The sequence below is a fragment of the Trypanosoma theileri genome (assembly GCF_002087225.1).
Source record: "Trypanosoma theileri isolate Edinburgh chromosome Unknown TM35_Tth_21_V1, whole genome shotgun sequence".
In the NCBI taxonomy this organism is placed as follows: domain Eukaryota; phylum Euglenozoa; class Kinetoplastea; order Trypanosomatida; family Trypanosomatidae; genus Trypanosoma; species Trypanosoma theileri.
Window position 1 is genome coordinate 320,510 of NW_021639863.1, and position 15,887 is coordinate 336,396.

Sequence of the window (15,887 nt, forward strand, 5' to 3'; positions counted from 1 at the left end):
AAAAAAAAAAAAAAGAAAAGTTAGTAAGTGAGTGAGAGTGAGTAAGAGTAAGAGTGAGTAAGAGTGAGAAAGGTACAATACGTGTTCGTGCCTTTTCATACGGTATTATTAATGTTGGAGCAATATATTCAGCATTTTGTAAATGGCGATGATACTGTCCTTCCACACATTCTTATGAATATTGAGGGAAAGCAAAATGGACAGTTAGGAAGTTGGGAAGATCATCTTTATCGCCAACTTGTAAAGAAACTCGTAATTGAGGGTCGTAAAACACAACCCACCTCACATGAAGGTAGAAATGCCTCATCACTTGAACAGTGTATGATAGCAGTACGTATTTTATTAACTGCCTTCTCTCTTGGTAGTGAGGTTGCAGCTGCTGTTCGCAAGTCTCTATTAGAAGCCGGTATTGGTGGATGTAAAGCTATGAATTTGGATCGATACTTTAGTGGGGAATCATGGATGATTCCTTATGTCTCAAACTTTGCCGTACTTTTATTGAAAGTTTACCGTGTTCGTGCAAATGTGATTCTTGCACTACCAGCAAATGCTGAACATGTAGATCGACTAAAACATAGTCATTCTTCTCAAATATCATTCCTATCACGCAATAATAATAATAATAATAATAATAATAATAATAATAATAATAATAATAATAATAATAATAATAATAGTAATATTAATAGTAATAATAATAGTAATATTAATAATAATAGTAATTATATTCTAAATGGGGAAAATACAGAAGAAGGAGTAGGAGGTAGGGGAGAAAGTAATGAGACACACAACAGACGTCGAAGAGAATTACCAACGAAACCCTCTTTTGTTCCTTTTAGTCGTAATCCACTATATACCGATAATGCAGAAGAAGATAAATGGATGACTCCTCAATTTCCTACACCCATTACTCATTTTGCAAGGCAGTTTGGATTGGGTTGTGAACCTAAATTACCTAATTTAAGTACTTATATTCTTCCTAATTTTATGCTCCGAACAGATTTGCATGAGAGACGAACCCAAAGTTCACTGGGTACTACACTAGTTTCACGTCGTATTATAGAGGCCTTGGATTTTGAAAAGAAAAGAGATCCTTTATTTTCTTCTTATCTTGCTAATGGTTGTTTAATTATATGGGGAAATAATATTGCATTTCAAGGTAATGAATCGCATCCAGCATCATCTACTTCAGAATGGGAAGTGGCATCACATACACATATTATTTCACCAATAGTTTTAAATGTTCCTGTCCCTGTCGTTTCTTTAAGTTGTGGAACTCAATGTTGCTATTTGGTAACGTTTGATAGAAATATTTTAAGTTGTGGAAGTGATGAATGGGGACAACTAGGATCTAGGAGTTTATCAGAGAAAAAAACACTTGTAGTGGCTGATGGAAGTGATGGTATTAAATTGCGTTTTCATCATGTAGCTCTTAGAGAACATGAGAAAATAGTAAAAGTAAAGGCAGGATCAGCATTTGCAGTTGCTGTAGTTGAAGGATCAAATCATATGTATTTATGGGGACAAAATTCTTATGGTCAATGTTTAGTAAAAGATACAAAAATTGTCTCAAATCCAATAATGATAGAAGCTCCAGAACGTTATGGTGAGATTACAGATGTAGCATGTGGAAGTTTCTTTGCAGCTGTTTCTTTTGAATGTGGTGCTATTGGAACTTGGGGTTTATCTACAATGCTTGGTGTTAATTTAAGTGAAGATAAACTTATTGAGGTTGGTCCAGGAGGTCATACAAAATGTGCAAAGACTATTATTGTTTTTACTCCTATTAAAGAACGTATTGTGGCATTAAGATCTGGTCCTTGGCATTGTTTGGCGATTACATCAAAAGGAAGTGTTTATTCCTGGGGTGTGGATCGTAATGGTCGTCTTGGACAAAATGAAAATAATGGTGAAAAAATGTCTCGAATAGAATCATTATCTCAACATAAGGTAATAGATGCTAGTTGTGGAACCTTTCATTCAGCCGTATTAACTTCTAAAGGATTTGTACTTGTATTTGGTGAAAATACTTGTGGTCAATTAGGTATTCATGGTGTAGATTCTTTAACAGAAGCTGAAATACTTCCTCTTCCAAGGCTTGCTATTGCAGTTTCTTGTGGACGTGAACATACATGTGTTTTACTTGAAGATGGTGATGTTATGATATGTGGAACTCTTCGTTCATCTGGTATTGGTTATGGGTATGGGGCACGATTTTCTGTTCCTCGTAGAAGTTTACAAAGTTATTTAATTTTATCTTTACAAAGTGGATCTACACATGGTATAGCAGCAGGTCTCCTTCGCAATTTAACAGTTCAAGTTCTTACCTCATGTAGAGATATTTTACCAAGAGATGAAATAAGTAGATTAAATGAAATTGTTTTACAAAATGGAGTACGAACTGTTGCAGGAGGAAAAGGATTTATGATTGTTTTAACAGAAACTGGTAGTGCTTTGGCAATTGGAGAAACCCAAAAGGGTCAACTTGGTATAGGTGATCCGGCCAATTCAGGTCCTTCTACATCATTCCGAAAAGTAGCTTTTCCTGAAAATGTACAATTTGCCTATTTAGATTGTGGTATTGAATATACTATTGGTATAACTACTACGGGTACAGTATATAGTTGGGGATCTAACTCTCATGGTCAATTAGGACATGGAGATGCTGTTCAACTGCATGAAACGGTATTTATTCCACAAGAAGTAATGTCTTTACGTTCAGCACGAGTTGTACAGATAGCCTGTGGAGGTACTTTTGTAGTTGCCCTCACACAAGATGGTAATGTTTATACATGGGGTGAAGCCATTTACTGTGGACGTGCGCAAAGGGATTCACCATGTTTGATGAAACCTATGATTCTAGAAGAACTATCTCATATAGTTTCTATAGCTGCAGGTTTATATCATGTAATTGCCCTTTCCGAGACTCATGTTCTTTATGCATGGGGAAAAGGTCCATTGGGAAATGGTGGAGCTCCTAAAGTAATTGTTCACACACCGGTTGTTATTACATTTGCCCATTCTGTACGGCAAATTGGATGTGGACCATTAAATAGTTATGCCATTACAGAGATTGGTGATCTTTTTGTTTGGGGTTCTAATGAAAGAGGACAATGTGGACTTCCTCTACAGAAAACCCAATCACATTCCGTGTGTGAGGATAATGATACGACAACACATATGGATTCACCTAGGCGTTGTTTTACTTCAATGTTGTCGTTTCCAACCTTTGTGGCCTCTGAAGTACGGGATGCCGCCTTTGGATACTCTTGTGGGGTTATTATTAAAGAAGATGGTAGTAGTGCAGTGACGGGAGAACTTTTTCAAGAATCTGGAACGGTTTTTTATCGTTCGTTTACACCACAACAGTTACCATCAGTGACATCACAATGGCGAAAAAGTATGCACGGATTATTGTCTGTAAATGAAAAAAAAAATGTAAAGAATACAATTCCGCGTGGTTTTTTTTCTCGTTGTTTTCGAGGGTTTGATATGGTTTTTACCGTGATAGATTGGGATAGACCCACGGCTGCGGAGGTTATCTCCGCTGTTGGCGAGATGGCAAGGTATTCTGGCTTAACTTCCTCTAGGGTGAGAAAGGCAAAAGGAGGGGAGGATAAATGATAATAAAGAGCTCTTTCTCTCTCTCTCTCTCTCTCTATATATATATATATATATATATACTAGAGAGAAAGATGTGAGTATGATCATGTTAATGGTAATACGGGAAGGAGAATGGAAAGAAGTATGGGGAGTGAAGAAATTCTTTTTTTTTTTTTTTAATGTGTGTTTTTTTTTTTCCGTCTATTCTATTTTGTAAAGATGTGGATCTTTGAAAAGGAGAGAGGTGGAAGTAAGAAACAGTTCAATATAAAGGCCAAGTTATAGATTGCATAGCAAGAGAGGAGTATATATATAAATATGTATATATGATGTGTATATACATCTATTATTAAATTTTCTTTTTTTATTTCTTTGCTGAGAGAAGTAGAGAAAACAGTTTTTTTTTTTTTTTGTTTCTTCTGTTGTTAATTGGTTCCCAATTTCATTTCTTTCTTTGTCTCTTGATTTCAATGAATTTTAATAAATCGTTTTTTTTTTTTTTTTCATTATATTCCATTTCAGAATAAAAGTAAAGAAAATAAAATGATTTAAATCAAGATGGGAGATACCAACTTTTTTTTTTCAACAGTTTTTTTTTTTTTTTTCGGGTATCTGTATCTCTTTTCGTGTTTGTTATTATTCTTATTTATGTATATATTTATATTCCTTATATATATATATATATATATATATATATTTATATGCCTCTGGAAATGTGGTATGCCAATTCCCCTATGTCTCTTTTTTCCGTAATGAATCTCTATTTTATTAGTAAGCCAGTGAGCAACACAACAGGGAGGAGTTGAATTCCCTAAACAAAAAGAAAAAGAAGAAAAGAGTAGAAACAACAAAAAGGAGAAGAACAAACTGGGGATTTAGATTAAAAATGTCTGTTGTACGCTCAACATATCGACAAGTTCTTAAGCATGCACATAGGGCTTCTTTAAAATATAAAGAACCAGAAGATCTCTGTTTCGCTATGTATGGACTTATCTTGCGTATGGATGATTTTAGAGCCGCTGGATATGGTCAAACACGTCAAGAAGTAATTCGTTCACTCTTTACACGTTCAAGTATTGCTGGTCTTGCAAGTGATACTTCTTCTGCCCGCTTACTCGCTGGATTTGATGCCCTTCGTCGTCTTAGTGCTTTGGTCTCAGCTAAAGGAAATGTTGAGCATCATCTTTTAAAAGAGCGTAATAGAGATACCGTATTTCAACAGGGCTCTTCACCTGTTCAAATAAAAGGTGGATCTACTAAGGATACTAGTAAAAATGACGAGGGTGAAAATGACAAAAAGAATAATAAAGATGAAGAAGAAGAAGATGAAGATGATGATGACATTGATGAAGATGTAACTGTTGCGAAGGGAACTGTTTTTATTGAAAGTTCTTTGAGTCGTAAAGTGAAGAAGTTATCCCGTCATGTTGTTGTTTGTAAAGATACACAAAAACTTCCTCCATATCGTTATTTGATGCCCCCAGAACCACTTTATGCAAAGAATACACGTGTTAGTTTTAGGTTTCCTCTTATGGAAGATGCAATGCTTTGTATGTCTTCTTCAGGAAATACACAAAATGAAGGACATGAATTATTTGATGTAGCAAAAAAGAAACTTACAAAAAAAGAATATCAGGAAATATGTAATCATATTCCAACACGTACAGTAACTATTACAGATCACATAGAAGTAGAACTTCGAACTGAACATGTATGTTCAAGAAATCCAGATGAAGATACTGTTTATGATGAAAATGATGATGATAACAGGGATTCTCAATATTCATCATCATCTTCATCTTCATCTAGTATTTCTAATACCACTGGAAATCCTGGTAATACTACTACTAATACTACTAGTACTAATATAGATAGTAATGGTGGTGGAATGATGACCAGTAATATGAATAAGAAAGAACATATATTTCGTTATTTTGTTTTTATTCGAAATCATGGTCTTTCTAGGAATGAAAAAAAATGGCATGTTCAATTATTATCACGACACTGGGTATTTTTTGATGAAGAGGTAGGACTTATTGTAGAAGTTGTTGGACCTGGTGTAACGGGTAACTTCCCTTTACTCGCACCTGGAGAGTCCCACACTTATGAAAGTGGTGCTAGTCTCTGTGGAGCTTCAGGTGTTATGCGTGGTACCTTTCAGTTGAATGCCTACAATGAAGAGGGGGAAACGCGTTGTCTTGATGTGCACATTTCTCCAACTAGACTCATTGTACGTAAATCCACAAAATGAAGATGAGACTTCAGAGAAATAGAGAAAAGAAGAGAGTTACTCAGTAGTATTTTTATTCTTACATCCTATTTACTACTAATGCCTATCTCATCTAGAGAAAAATTTGAGTGAAAAGAAGGATGTAGAGGTTACTTTTATTTTATGTACAGCAGAAGGAGGAACGTTTTGAAAGAATAAAAGAAGAGAAGAAGAGGAAATGGAAGAAATTAATTATGTTTATTTCTTCTTTTTGGTTTTTTTCTCTCTTTTTTTTTTCTTTTTCAGTTTTTTATTCCTTTAAAAGGGTGGAGGTGTTCTTCTTATTGTCTTTATGGATTCTCTCGAGGTGCTCTCGTCGGCCGCTTGGTCTAGTGGTATGATTCCTGTTTCGGGTACAGGAGGTCACGGGTTCAATTCCCGTAGCGGCCCGAGTTTTCTTCGGAAGAGAATTCTATTCTTCCGAATCCCCCTTTTTTCCGAAAAAAAATAATTTTCAGGGAAAATAGCTTGTTTTTCTCTTGAGGGGTGAGTGAAGGAAAAAAAAAAAAATACTTGATGATGATGATGAGGATGATGATAATAGCTGGCGTATGAAAAGAGGGGAGAAGAAAAATACTGTGTTTGTTTGTTTTGTCTGGAGAGAATTGGATTTTGGGTGGCCTCATTTTATTTACAATAATGAGGGGTTGCTTTTATGCTGTGTTTGGCGTGACGTTTTTTTTTTTTTTTCCTTTCCTTCCATTTAAATAAAATAGGAGGAAAAGGGGGAAAAAAAAAGAAGATTGATCAGTACGAAAAAAAAAAAAAAAAAAACAACAACAACGAGACATATGATAGTTGTTGTTGGGTCTTAGATGACCTCTTTTCTCTTTTCCTTTATGTGTTTGATATGTGTATCATTATAAATATGTTTTTTATATTCATCATGAATGTATTTATCCTTCTTTTATTGTTTTTGTTCCTGGATAGCTCTTATTAGAAACAAAAAAAAAAGAAAAAAAGAAAAAAAAGTGCAAACAATTCAAGGAAACAAAACCAAGAAGAAAAATAAAGGTAGACAACAAGAGTAAAATACTCCCTTCATAAAAGAAAGAAAAAACAAAACCGAACAGAAAAAAAAAAAAAAACACGTTGACTTCTAATGAGCGGAACATATGGTCCTCTGGGAGATCTATATATGGATCTTGATGCTTCAGAAGATGTCCGCCATCTCCTGCGTCGATACATTGAAGGAGACGGTGTTTTGTTGGGATGGGGACTTTGTCGTGATGGTGAACTTGGTACAGGGGCTCGGGGTAATCTTATTACACCTCTTATCATTTACACTAGAGATAAACCACTTCGTGTGGGATGTTCTTCTTTAACTTCATATTGGCTTGGGGCACATGGAACCATTTTTACAATGGGTTCAGGCAGTTGGGGTGAACTTGGAGTGGATAATCCAAAAATGTGTCCTCTTGTAACTTGTACAGAAAATGGACTTCCAATAGCTGTTGTACAAGTTGAACTTCCAGCTTTTTCACCTGAAAATATGCTTGTGGATGTACAAGGTGGTTTCGCTTTTGTTGCATCCTTAACGGTAAGAGGTGATGTATTTTTATGGGGAGCTAATAACTATGGCCAATGTACACGAATGATGGAAATAAAATGTTGTGCAATTCCACAACGTCTCAGAATTCCTGGTGAAAAAGTTATTCAAGTAGGATGTTCTAACTACGGTGTATTAGCACTTACGGCTTCTGGTTCTATATACGGTTGGGGATATATTGGTTTACTGGGAGAAGAACGTTCTATTCGTTCACAGGTTTCAAGTGATTCTATTAAAACCGTATATAATGGAAATGAACCTAGAATTACGGTTATTGATCCTATAAGAGTAAATATGTTAGAAAATAAATCCATTGTATCCTTACGAGTTGGACCATGGCATGCGGTTGCTATTAGTTCAGATGGTAAAGCATATTCTTGGGGTATGGGAAAAAATGGAAGACTTGGTCATGGAAATGAAGATAATGTAATGACTCCAAAACTTATATCAACACTTGGATCTAATGTAGTGGAAGCTTCTTGTGGTAGTTTTCATACATGTTTTGTAACCAAAGATGGTTCAGCTTTTGCATGTGGAGATAATAAAGGAGGACAATGTGGAGTTGTAGGTGAAATGATGCTTACAACATGTCAACGTATATATGTTCCTTCAACTCGAAAAGTTATATCCGTTTTTTGTGGTCGTCATCATACTTTACTACTTTTAGAAACAGGAGAAGTGATGGCATATGGTACTGGATTAGGATTGGGATTAGGATTAGGTCAAGGTATGCGTCTAGTTCGAGGTATGAGTATTATTGATAATTATACATCACTTTCTATTAGTGGTGGGGTTTGTCATAATTTTTCCTTGGCTATACCTAAAAATTTGGTACTTGTGATAATAGGATTAGCCCATCGTGGGGTTCCTACCGCTTTAAATGTTATTGCCCTTAAAGATGGAATGTTATGTGCGGCATTGGGAAATGGTTTTTCTATTTTGGTAAATAGACGAGGTTGTTGCTATGCATTTGGTTTGGGTGGATGGGGACAACTTGGAATGGATCTTCAAGGTGTAAAAGATGCAACACCGGATCGAGTTCCTGTAATGCGGCATGCTGCGCGAATTCCATATCTTTCTCGAACAACAATTACTCATGTAAGTGCTGGTGTTTCATTTACTTTGGCTGTAAGTGAAGGACAACGGGTATTTGCATGGGGAAGTAATTTATATGGTCAATGTGGATTAGGTGTAAACCCTAAAGAATATAATCGTATTAATGAACCTCAAGAAATTACATGGTTGGCAGATAAATTAATTGTTCAAGTGGCTTGTGGATGTTATTTTGCTTTAGCACTTAGTGCTACTGGTGAAGTTTACTCTTGGGGAATGATTGAATGTTGTGGTAATGGACTTGAACCTCTTCCATCTATTGTTCCTAAAAATATTATTATGGGACCTGTAGGACCTGAAAGCCGTGCGAGTATTTTACTTCCTGCAAAGATATCTGGATTATCTAATATTGTATCTATCGGTGCAGGTGCTTGGCATGCAGTGGCACTTAATGCGATTGGAGAAGTCTTTACATGGGGACTTGGAAGTTTAGGAAGACTTGGACTTGGCTTTGAAGAAGATCGGTATACACCTACTAAAATTACACTTCGAGCATTTATTACTCGTGTGGGTTGTGGTATATTCTCTAGTTACGCTATTAGTGATACGGGAAGTTTATATGTATGGGGATCTAATGATAAACAACATCTTTCACATGCCCCTGGTCGTTTACTTCACCCCACTCATGTATTAGATGATGTGAAGGAAGTGGCGGTGGGTAAATATTATATGATTGCCCTCACACGTAGTGGGGAATTACGGTTTACAGGTACATTAGAACATGATAATGGTGTATATGTAAGTCACTCTTTACAAGATACAGATACAATTCCCCCAATGTTAACAAAGGGAAGTATGGAAGTGGAGGGATTTCGTCCTTTACGGGTCTACGGCGGTGCGGAACACGCCTTTGTGTTAATGGAAAAAGATTCTATACCACCACATGTGATTACTTCACTACACTATGCATTACGGGATCAACCAGAGAATATTATTAAACGAAGTATAGGTAGAAATCTTGAAGAAGAAAAGAGTAAAGCAAGGTGAGTGGAGAAATGAGAAAAGAGGAAATATATATATTTACTAAAGAATGTGCCTAAGAATGAATGGAAAAGAGAAAAAAAAAAAGAAAAAAAGAAAAGAAAACATTGTCTTCATCATATATATATATATATATATATATATAGTTAGGGTAACAATTTTTATTTACTTACTGTTTCATCGTATTTATGTTTTATTGAACTGTAGAATTGTAAGAAAAAATATCTAATTATTTCTCTTTAATCTACTCTATGTGTATACCTTTCTATCTTTCTTTCTATTATGATTGAGGCTTGTGGAAGAAAATCATACGAGTGAAAAGATGCAGGGTGCAATACTTTCTGCCAACTCTTTTTTTTTTTTTCTCCCATTATCTCAAAGAGAAAAGAAAAAAAAAAGATAGGAAAGAGAATATAAGAGCAAATAACTCTTTCTTTATTCTTTTTACTCTCTCTATATAAAGTCCCCCCTTGTTTTTTGTTTTTTTCTTCTATTTTTTTTTATTTTATTTTTATTTTCGTATCTCATTGTCTTTCTTGTTCTTCTTTATATCGACCAATTCTATTTTTTTTTTTTTTTTTTTGATTTTTGGTGTTCTCCTTTCTCAAAATTGTTTTTTTTTTTTTGTATGAATGAATTTATAATGATACACTTTTTTTTTTTATTTCATTCATTTTTCTGTGCCTTTTTTTAAATTTCCTTTCACAGCAGTTCGAAGACCAACCTTTAATAATGACTACTACAAATGCCTCTGTTTCTCTTTCTTTACTCATGCCTGTTTTCTCTACATTGTTTTATCCAATGTATATATATATATATATATATATATATATATATATATACTTTCTTTCTGTATTTCTTTCTATGTGGGAAAGGGGAAAAAAGAATAAAAATCATATGGGAAGGTATTTAAAACCTAATGGAATGTGATTAATAATAATAATAATAATAAAGCAATAAGGTGAACAGAATTTAATGCTGACAAATTTAAATATGAGTGAATGAATGAATGAATCTGGCAGGGTGGAAAAAAGGTGGTAATAGGCGTATATATATGTGTAGAGGCAGTAGAAGAAAAGAAGTTCAACACTCTCTGAAAAGGAAAAAAAAAAGAATGAATGGTTTTGTAATGTTTGAATGTTGTTGACATTTCTTTCTTTTTCTCTTTTGTATGGTGTCATTGTGATCTGAGAAGAAGAAGGAATAATAATATTATTTTTAATATTATTAATAACCAATATAGTGGTGATTATATAATCTAGTGGCTGTGAATATATATATATATATATATATATGCATACTGAACACTTCTCATCCATTAGAGATGAGTGTTTATGGAAGTATAACCTTATTTATTTATTTATTTCTTGGATGACTGAATATCACATCTATTCTTAATCCTCCTTCTCTTTTCAATAAGAAAGGAAGAAGAAAAAAAATATATTATTTTTCTTTTTATTTCTTTTTCTTTCTTTTTATTTATTTTTATTTGTGTGTGTGTGTTAGTGGGGGGTTACTAATCACGGACATTATTATCTATATCGCCCACAGAAAGAAGAATAAGAAGGAGATTACAAGTAAATAGTTAAGATCAGAGAAAAAGTAGTCTGTGAGAAGAAGAAGAAGAGAGAGAGAAAAAGCAAAAAAAAAGAAAAGGACAACTCAGAGGGACGAAGAAGAAAGAGAACTTTTTTGTTTCTTTGTATTGCCCTTAACTTTTTTTTTCTCTTTTTTTTTCACTCTCTCTCTTTCTTTCTCTCTTTCTTTTAAAAGAAAAAAAAAGTGAAATTGCCATTCATTTGTGCATATACAAGTTTCTCGCTTGCACCGTAGTTTTTTTTTTTTAAGGTGGAGGCTGAAGGTGTGTGTGTGTGTGATCACCACAACAAAGTAGGAGTACTAGAAGCACAATAGTAGATAAGTCACTCTTACGTTTTCTATCTTTTTATTTATTTATTTATTTTTATTCATTTATTTATTTTCTTTCTTTGTGTTTGTGTGTGTGTGTGTGTAAACGAGCGGCCTTAACACACATAAACACAAAGATAGAAAGAAAAAAGAAAGAAAATTATATATATATAATTATCCAAACACTCACACGATAAAAAGTACAAAAACAAAAAATGACCCAATCAACTGTGGCCGAGGACCCGTTGCTAGTTACGGATTTACAATTATTGCTTTTGGACCTTGAGGGAACTCTCAACCGCACTGCTGCAGAGTTGCGTCATTTGGTCCCATCTTTTTCTTCTCTCGATGATGATGATAATAATGATAATAACAACAATAATACCAATACTAACAATAAGAACAATCATGACTGTACAGAGAATCTGGTGAGTTCTACATTTACATCTGAAGATATTGTAGGACCAATAAAGGAACTACAAAAGTATGTGGAGGCATGTGAGGCCTCTATTAATAGTCGATTGACTCAAGTACGCCATCAAGTGGAACTCGCCGTAAATGTTTCCAGAACATATCAAAGAATGTTTCCCAATTGCCAGAGTAAATTGCTTGCGGCTGCTGCCACTCATGGCCCCAGCGGTCTTCCTGCGGCGGCAAATCAGGTATCTAGGGGTGTGAGTATATGTAATGAGAGTGTGCGGTATTATCTCTCACGTTTTGTACGTTGGGATCCATTGGAGTTTGATAGGGTCACGAATGCCGTTGCGGCTATTGCAGAAGAAGCCCATCGACAAGGTTTATCAAGTGTTGGTGCGGATATGCAATCTCAACATTTTAATACAGGAATACAATCATCATTTTCGGATACTTCTTTTACTATTCCATCAGGGGCTTTTGCTTCTCATTATAATATGCCAGGGGCAACAGGATCAACAACAATAGTAGGAGTAGGAGGAAATCAACAACAAAGTAGACGAAGTTTAAATACTATAATAGATCGATTGGTATTACGACAATTACAGTATGATGGTATTCGTTTAACTACTTCTATGGAAATGGAACTTGGATGTTATGATGGAATGACAACTGTGTATGTCTCAGACTCGGAATCCGTTTCGGATAATATTCCATTTGATATTGCCATTCCACAAGAAATAAGACGTGGACTTATGCAACCGCTTGTCGATCATGATGATAGTGATACAAATTTACAACAAGTCATACATAATACACATCCACGTACATTACAGTGGATTTCAGGTATATTGGATCTTTGCTCAAGATGTAGTCCTGATGGTTTTCCAAATGCATGGAATGTAAATAACGCCTTGGGAGCTTCCTTATCATCTTTAACGGGTACATCATTTCCATGGAATTCCTATGATCAACCATCCGAGAGAGAAGTACTCACACAGCCATGGTTTTTCACAGAAGTGGAAACACAAATGACGAATCCACATGCAGAAGAAGAAGGAGAAGGATCTCGTGTTGGATCGGCTTCTTTAGGTTCCATTCCTCATATAGGTGTATTCACACGATCTTCTCCATTTCCACCGCCACTGCCAATGTCGGTATTAACTCCATGGCCCGTTATTGGCTCAGAGAGAGATCTTGCATATGATTATGAAGGGGCAGATAGTCATATGGTAGATTATATGCAGGAGCAGCAGGATCAAGGAGAGGAGGTGGAACAGGAGAGTGGAGAACAGGTTCAACGTATTTACCCTAATGAAGAAGAAGACTATGGAGATGATTACAGTGAAAATGTGGAAGAGGAGGATGAAGAAGAGGAAGGAGAAGGAGAAGGAGAAGGAGGAGGAGATGAAGATGAAGAAGAGGAACATGAACATCATCATCATCACCATGATGATGATGAAGAAGAGGATGTATGTGTGGAACAATTACAACAGGAGAAACAGGCGGCATCTAATGAGAGTAGTGCACCCCCGTTAGTTGTATTGACTGCACAACGGGTATATGTTCTTCTTTCCGATATTGTGATTATTTGGGCTTTACAACGTGTAGCTGAAATGGTTGCACAATCAAAGGAACAGCAAAAGAGAGAATCACACGTATCAACTTCTCATTCATCTGGTGTCAATAATAATAACATTAATAATAATAATAATAATAATAATAATAATAATAATAATAATAATAATGGGGGTTTGACGGGTGGTATATTACCCTCTTCAGCGACATTGCAGAAGGCAGTAGACTTTATTCTTGCATTACAAAGACATCCACTGGTGCTTTGGCGGCTTGAAATGGAACGTGGATTTCAGAATACACGACGAAATAATAACAAGAAGAAAGGAACAACATCATCAACAACAAAGGACGGCACTACTACTACTACTGCTACTAATAATAATAATAATTACAATACGACGATGGACAATAAAAGCAGTAAAGAAAATGGTGAGAAATCTCTTGATGGTACGACATCCTCACCACTTTTAATAACCTTTTCTCATGTTTTGGTGGCTTTAGGGTATATACCACTTCTTTGGGGTAAACAACAGAATGAAGAGAATGAGAAGAAGAAACGAAGAGTACAAGAACAGTTACTCTTTTGTATTGCCCCATTCCTTACTCTTTGGTCTAGTGCTCAGGAGAAAAAGAATAGGGAAAACTTGATATCACTTGATATTCTTACTGATGCAGATAATGAGGAAAATAATGGTGGAATTTCACCCGCTCTTCCTGCATATACTTCCCCTTTTGTATGGCAGGAATGTGTACTTGCAGATCTTCTTGATCAAGTACATAAGATTCGTCAATTAGAATCACTTTTATTATCTGAGAACACAGATGAAGTAGTGGATGCTCCTGCCACAACTTTCACAAGAACAAGAGATAATACTACTACTAATACTAATACTAATATTAATAGTAATGGTACTATTTCTACTACTACACGTCCAGAGAATTTACTTGTTCGTCTTGTTTACCCGTTAAGTAATTTTATGTTACGTCATCTTGATGATTATTTTGACAAAAGTGTCATTGGAAGAGTGGATGAGGAAAACGTAAATGTACCGTACCGTGTGCCATCTGTTTCACCCGCCTTAAGAGGAAATCCACTGCCTCCTCCTCCTAGTCTATCTCAACAACAACAATCACAATCACAACAATCACAACAGTCATCTTCTGCCTATGTTGACGATGATGGTTCGTTGCGTCACAGAATGGATATATTTCGAGGTTTACTTCCACAAATGTCCTTTGGACGAGGTATACCCCAAACTATCAGAGTTAGACACTCCGGCAGAAGCAGCAATAATAATAATAATAATAATAATAATAACAGTAATAATAATAACAATAATAATAATAATAATAACACCAGTAACACTAGCAATAGTAACAGTAACAATAACACCAGCAACAATAGTAACAACAACAATAGTTCTCCATCACGTCATCTAAGTCAAAGTACGGCGAACAATCGACGCATGCATGCAATCATGTTAGAACTTCCTCATGCCAGCACCGTTCTCTCTGAGGAGGATGAGCGGAGAAGCCATGCGACCCCATCTCTTCTTTGTCCACTAGAACAATCTCACTATTACGCGGCCAACCCGGCATTAGGGACTACTTCAACTGTAGTCTGGCAACCTTTATTTCAAAAAACAATGTGCTACTGTCCAGTAACACGACGGCGTTGTATTGATGTGGCTCTATGTAGTATTCAAAATGAAGTGAACCCATCCTTCACATCGCTCTTATCACGAACCGAAAGTAGAAAGTTTGGTTTTAATCCTCCCCATTTGCTTAGTTGTGGACATGTGATTTCATATAATGCGATGCTTACAATCTCTGAGAGGCCACACCGGCAGTCACGCGGGGGATCACCGAATGTTTGTTGTCCGTACTGCTCCTCCGATACCCCGTTAAGTCGAGTGATATTGCTACGCTGCATTTATTAAGGCGTTTTACCATGATAAAAATAAAAATGAAAAAAAAAAAACAAACAAACAGACAAAAAAAAAAAAAGAAAAACAGTTAAGGGGGAAATGAAGTGAAGGAAATTCCTTTTTTTTTTTTGTTGTTGTTGTTATTATTGTTTCCCTCTATTTTATTTTATTTTTATTTGCAGTTGAATTATTTTATAAAACTGTCAGTTTTTGTTTTTTTGTCGTCTTTCTTGCGAATCTGTTGTTGTAGTCATAACATATACGCATGTGTTGGTGAGGGGACTGCTGCAACACGGTTATACACCGCACTCATTTACGAGTGTTTGTGTGTGTCGAATTTCTGTATATGGGTTTTTTTTTTTTTTGCTTTTTCCTATATGTCTTTTTTTTTCTCTCTTTCTTTATTTCTCTGTTCGTGTATGTATGTATTTATGTTTTTGTCTCCTCAACTGGGGTCAAATTGTCGCAGAGGAGTATATGCAACTACTTTCCATAAGTGAGAGAAATAAGAAAGTAATACGCCGAGTTTTTTTTTTTTTTTTTC

The 15,887-nt window shown here is 35.4% G+C and overlaps 4 protein-coding genes across 4 annotated transcripts; all 4 read left to right on the forward strand.

Annotated features, from left to right (window-relative positions):
• Window positions 1–111: 111 nt before the first annotated feature.
• On the forward strand, window positions 112–3,624 carry TM35_000212190 (regulator of chromosome condensation; the record flags this gene model as incomplete). The annotated part of the gene is made up of 1 exon (XM_029027069.1): window positions 112–3,624. The coding sequence occupies one exon, from the start codon at window positions 112–114 to the stop codon at window positions 3,622–3,624; it is 3,513 nt and encodes a 1,170-aa protein (XP_028881679.1).
• An 865-nt stretch (window positions 3,625–4,489) lies between these two features.
• On the forward strand, window positions 4,490–5,854 carry TM35_000212200 (uncharacterized protein; the record flags this gene model as incomplete). The annotated part of the gene is made up of 1 exon (XM_029027070.1): window positions 4,490–5,854. One exon carries the CDS (start codon window positions 4,490–4,492, stop codon window positions 5,852–5,854), a length of 1,365 nt encoding a protein of 454 aa, XP_028881680.1.
• A 1,120-nt stretch (window positions 5,855–6,974) lies between these two features.
• TM35_000212210 (regulator of chromosome condensation) lies at window positions 6,975–9,521 on the forward strand (the record flags this gene model as incomplete). The annotated part of the gene is made up of 1 exon (XM_029027071.1): window positions 6,975–9,521. One exon carries the CDS (start codon window positions 6,975–6,977, stop codon window positions 9,519–9,521), a length of 2,547 nt encoding a protein of 848 aa, XP_028881681.1.
• Window positions 9,522–11,638: 2,117 nt separating this feature from the next.
• On the forward strand, window positions 11,639–15,355 carry TM35_000212220 (uncharacterized protein; the record flags this gene model as incomplete). Its single annotated transcript, XM_029027072.1, has 1 exon — window positions 11,639–15,355. One exon carries the CDS (start codon window positions 11,639–11,641, stop codon window positions 15,353–15,355), a length of 3,717 nt encoding a protein of 1,238 aa, XP_028881682.1.
• Window positions 15,356–15,887: the final 532 nt, after the last annotated feature.